We start from the raw sequence: 5,000 nt of genomic DNA, 5'->3' as shown, positions 1-5,000 counted from the left end.
GTCATGTTCTTGAAGTATAAATGGAGGAACATGTAAATAACATTTAGATTGTTTCAAATGAATTTACAGTATGTTAATCATGTAAATGGGTTTAAAATATCCTGTAAATAACATGTAAATTGTTACAATCCTGTAAATCGAATTTCCATGAAACTTTCATGCTTCAGTTGATCATGTAAATTAACTGTAAATAGTGACTGAAAATCATTCTTTCGGAAGTTCAAGGTGGAGAGCATGTAAATAACATGGAAGTGGAGTTTTCAAAAACCATGTTAATAAAATTTTCACGAGACTTTCTTCACTGATGTTCGAACAAGTAAATCATGTAAATTTGCCCGAGGTTTTTTCTCTCTTAGAGCGACAGAATAGCGAGTTGCGAGTCGCGAGTCGCTGCTCTTAATCTAAGAGAGAAAAAAAAAACCTGTGGTATCCGTGGCATCCAGGGTAATATCTCACGATTTAGGTAACGACTGGAATTGATTTTATCCATCATGTTGTATTTCATCGACTATTTCATAAATCACACGTGTTGTGAATCGACGCAGAGAAAGTAATAGAATGGACTATGCCCCTTGTAATGATAATTGCAAGTTGAATGTCAATTATCATTTCAGAATGCAATGACGAAAAGAATTGGTACAAACCACGACCAAAGAATCACCTCGACTGAATTGACAAACGGAGTTCTGAATGTCATGGCTTTTTCGTTTACTTTTGTTTCAGGAGGTGATAATGAATACGAGACAGTGTAAAATGAAAACCAGCCTTTAGGCTCAGTGTCTACAAATTAATTTTTCTGTCACAGATAGATTAGAGTATTCACACGTTGCAAGCTCAAAAAACCAAACGCTGTCAGAGGCAGTGTGGGCTCGCTTAACTCTGTAACCGCGCCTCTATAATCACAGCGGGTTATTTTTGGCGCAAAAATCTGCTTTTTAATGGCCGTCGATCTCCGTCAGGATAACTGTCGCTAACATCAAGGAAATATGGCTCAATTGAAAACCAGTTCGATTACTCCGATGCCTTGTGCTTCTTTTGAGGTAAGGTAATTTGTTTTTTGTCGCATTATGTTGTGCTTTAAATGTTGTAACCGGCTCTTCTTTTATAGTAGACACTGAACTCTCCATAATTGTCTCTAATTGGAGCTGAAATTAGTCGGCATCTCAAGACAAAAAAAAAAAATGCACAAAGGCTAGTTGATCAAGATCGATTGTATCAAAACATGAAGCTTTATTTTATTCAGTAAGCCTGATTGCCATGTAAAGTGACCCTGGGTTTGCAATGCAGCAGTGAAAGTTAAGCTTCTATAAAATTGTAGAAGCCATAGTGGATTAAATGTCATGGATTAAATTTACAAAGTGGCTGTTCAGACGGGACTCGTACACCAACCTATATTTGCTATTCATATGGGAGTCTTGTAATTGTAATTATCGTTCAAGAAACTGCTTCTAAAATAATTGCTATATGTTGCTTGGTGTTATGCTAAGAATTTGAAGGTATTGACATCCAACAAGCTCAGTGTTGGTCATGTGGAATTGAATTTTTAAGGCAGCCAGCAATTTGGCATCCAATATTTTGTAGAAGGTTTACTCAAGCCAATAATTGACTAAAAAGGCAACATTTGATGGAACCATTAAATAATTTCCTCTCAAACATGGGCATTCACAGGATGCCTAGATGCCCATCTGCCTGTTAAAGCTTACTTGTCCTACATGTACAGTACATTCTTTGTTATGGGTAACCACTTTAAAATGAATAGTCAGTAATAAGCATTTAATGACTGGGCTCTTGGGAAACATTTAATTTTGTTTCCTGAGAATCTCAATGTTTCCCCGAGGTGCAGCCGAGGAAAACATTGAAATTTGAGGGAAACAATATGAACTGTGTCCTGAGGGACCAGTCATTAAGTGATTTGTTACATAGCACAAAAAGAAAAACATGCAACGGCAACATAAATGGCGGTCGTTGGTCAACATTTGCAGGTTACAGTGCACTGTTACCCTCTGACATCATAGATTTTGCACTATTGTCCAGAGACTCAGACTCAGAGACCTTTGGCAGGAAACAGTTTTATTGTTAGATGTCATGTGACCTTGAAGTAACCTATGAGAGCGCACACTGTTGGGGGAAAAGTTCAGCTATATAACAATTGCTGTTGTTTTTTTTCCAAGCAGTTGTCATGCCTTGCCCATGTACTAATTTTGTGTGTCAGGGGCAAGAGGATGATAATCAGATTGTGGAGTGTTTAAAATGTTCTTGTTTTTTAATCCTTTGGGTGTACATTGTTTATTGACCGAGAAAAGTAAATCCAAAATAATGCCTTGTTATTTTTCTATTTCCTTTTTTGCTTTGTTTTGGAAAGTGGAAAGGATCAGGAGGGCTAAAGGCCTGTCCTGGGACAACGGAAGAAGACAGCAGAGTTAATTTAGAACTCTGCAATACAATTTTGCTAGATGCAGACATAAAAATCCTCTATGGGGTTTATCAGGTGGAAGGTGCTGGCCAGGTTACTCTGTACAAAACAAAGGGCAGGAAGCACATAAGCAACATTATGTGTTCTTCAAGGAAGTCAAGTGCTTACCAACAGCAGGTGAAATAACATTTCCCAGTTCAACCTCTCAGACTTGATATGAGTGTTATATATAACCAGAAACCCATAAGGGTTGAAACGTGTAACGGCCCCTTGAGTGCTGGGAAACAAGCTTCTGAATATCCAATTTGCTAAGTACCATATTTGGAACAACAAGAGCAAGGGGTTTCCAAATATGGTACTTAGCACTGAAACATTCAAGCAATCAGTTCGCACTGAATATTCGGAAGCTGTGAACGCGCGTTACACGTTTCAGCCCTTATGGGTTTCTGATATAACCTCTTGAGAGTTTACATGTAGATAATGACAACTCTAATCTCAGTCTTATGATGAGCTCATGCACAGGCAACACATGTTTAGAGAAACTCAGTGTGGCGAAGTGGACGGTTGTAAATTTATCCTCTTGACTTGTGAATCAAGCACACGTGTACATGTACACCCGTATGAATGTGCTGTACAAGCACTAGTGTAATACAATGTAGGACATGACATCTTTCTTGTGCTTGTGCATGATACATGCATTTTTTTTAAATGTTGAACATTTAATTGGCACTTTCAGTATGGAGTAATGAGGTCTTTAATATTATTTTCATTTTATTATTGCTATTCCTATATATGTTTACACCAACATTCAAGGTACAGATGTAGCAGGGGTCTAGTATGTATTCCTTCAGTTTAGTGATGAAACTCTTTCTCTTTTTGTTCTGGGAATTTTTTTGTTAGTGCTCTAAGGACAGCTCAAGGAAAAGAGCATGCAAAGGAAAAGCAGAGGTCAGATAATAAAAATAATATCAGATTTTACCACACCTTGATTACATGTAAATTGTGTATGATTCCCAGTGCACTGGTGGCTCAGTTGGTTGAGCATTGGGCTCGAACCCCGGCAAGATCAACACTCTGGATCTTCAAATAACTGAGGAGAATATGTGATTGTGAAGGGGAACCTCGTGACCCGAACTTATTCAAGGTCAAACGCCATAAAATGCAATGATTTAGTCGCTTCACCCAGTGGCCAGCGATGTGTTTAAGATTACAGTCCTTTTAACCTTGTGTCCTCATGGGTAGAATATACCTGAGGATTACAGTTACATGTAACTCACACTTTTAATTTTAAGGTGTGTCCCAATAAGTAGGAGTCCTTGATTACAGTTTGGACTTCAACTTACATTGCCGTCATAAACCTTGTGAGTAACTTGTGTGAACAACACACTTCCCTGGCTGAAAACGGCTTGTTCAAGCTCAAATCCAAAAGAAGTTGTTTCAAAAACAGCTTGGGCACCATGATTAAGTCTATCTTGACTCACTTACTTTTGACTTTAGGTTTTAGATAAGAATTCATCATCTCCGCAATGCCACTCAAAAACTGTTTTTAGGCTGTTTGTTGTGATGGGGGAAGGCTATCCGGTACTGGCATGTTCAGAGGCTGCATTCCATCTGGCTTAAAGCTGCATCTCCCCTTCCTGAAAATAATGCCCGCATCTTTTCCAAACAGAGAATTTTCTGATTGTCAAAGAAATGCTCACTTGCTTGGGGCTGTACTGGAAAATATTGGCCCTTGGTTGTTTTGTTTGGATCGATCACTTGACCTCGGGCCAATAATTATTCCCTAGTATGGCACTCCTGTTTTTTTAGTACTTAAGAGGTTAATAATGTATAAAGAGTAAGGACTTAACTGGCAAATCTAATGTTGTTTTCAAACTCCTTTACCATGAGGCAATTTATTTTTATTTTTAGGAACCAAATGGCAATGTACCAACTAAAGTTCAGAAAGTAGATTTGCAAACTGAGGTAACTGTTATTTTGCCTGTAAAGTACTGCTGTAATATAATTTACCACTATAGATCTCTTTTGGGACACATTTTTATAAGGTTACAGGTTCATATTTTTTCCTGCTTGAATTTTTGTTATACACCAGTTCAATTTTGATTTTCCTTTGTTTCAGACTTAGAAAGGGCATTGTTATAGCGTGAAGGTTACAGGTTCAAATTTTGTCCTGGTTGAATTTTTTTTTTGAACACAATTTCAATTTTGAGTTTCCTTTGTTTCAGATTATGATAAGGAATATTAATTAAACGAAGAAAAATCAAAACTGGATTGCTTTGAAAAATTTTAAACCACAACATCTACATGATTGTTGATGATAGTCAATGATAGTTGAAGCTCGCTCTTCTGTTGGACCACCAACTATTATACACTATCATCAACTATCATTCATTTTGAGCCTGTTCAAATTCTTCATGATAGTCGATGATAGTTTTCCTCGTTTGACCACGCGTATGATAGTTCATGATAGTTTTTGGTCAGCTGTTTTCCCCAAACATCAGCGGGCTCATTTAAAATGGCCGCCAAAAGTTCCTCGCAAGGCTCAGCTACAGCTTCAGAAATTCATGTTTACATCCAAGATGATAAT

The 5,000-nt window shown here is 37.6% G+C and overlaps 1 protein-coding gene across 1 annotated transcript in view; it reads left to right on the top strand.

Moving 5' to 3' along the window:
- The window catches only part of LOC138008071 (uncharacterized), a 7,344-nt gene that overhangs the window by 178 nt on the left and 2,166 nt on the right, over positions 1 to 5,000 (top strand). Inside the window, exons 1-4 of the mRNA XM_068855259.1 lie at positions 1 to 1,040; positions 2,363 to 2,590; positions 3,314 to 3,361; positions 4,325 to 4,378. The exon at positions 1 to 1,040 is cut by the window's left edge and continues 178 nt beyond it. Coding sequence (XP_068711360.1) covers positions 987 to 1,040; positions 2,363 to 2,590; positions 3,314 to 3,361; positions 4,325 to 4,378 — 384 coding nt within the window. The 5' untranslated portion in view covers positions 1 to 986. The remainder of the gene's footprint in view (positions 1,041 to 2,362; positions 2,591 to 3,313; positions 3,362 to 4,324; positions 4,379 to 5,000) is intronic.

Source organism: Montipora foliosa, chromosome 6, assembly GCF_036669935.1.
Source record: "Montipora foliosa isolate CH-2021 chromosome 6, ASM3666993v2, whole genome shotgun sequence".
Classification (NCBI taxonomy): Eukaryota; Metazoa; Cnidaria; class Anthozoa; order Scleractinia; family Acroporidae; genus Montipora; species Montipora foliosa.
Note: the sequence above shows the minus strand (reverse complement) of the source record. Positions and strands in the feature narration are given on the sequence as shown.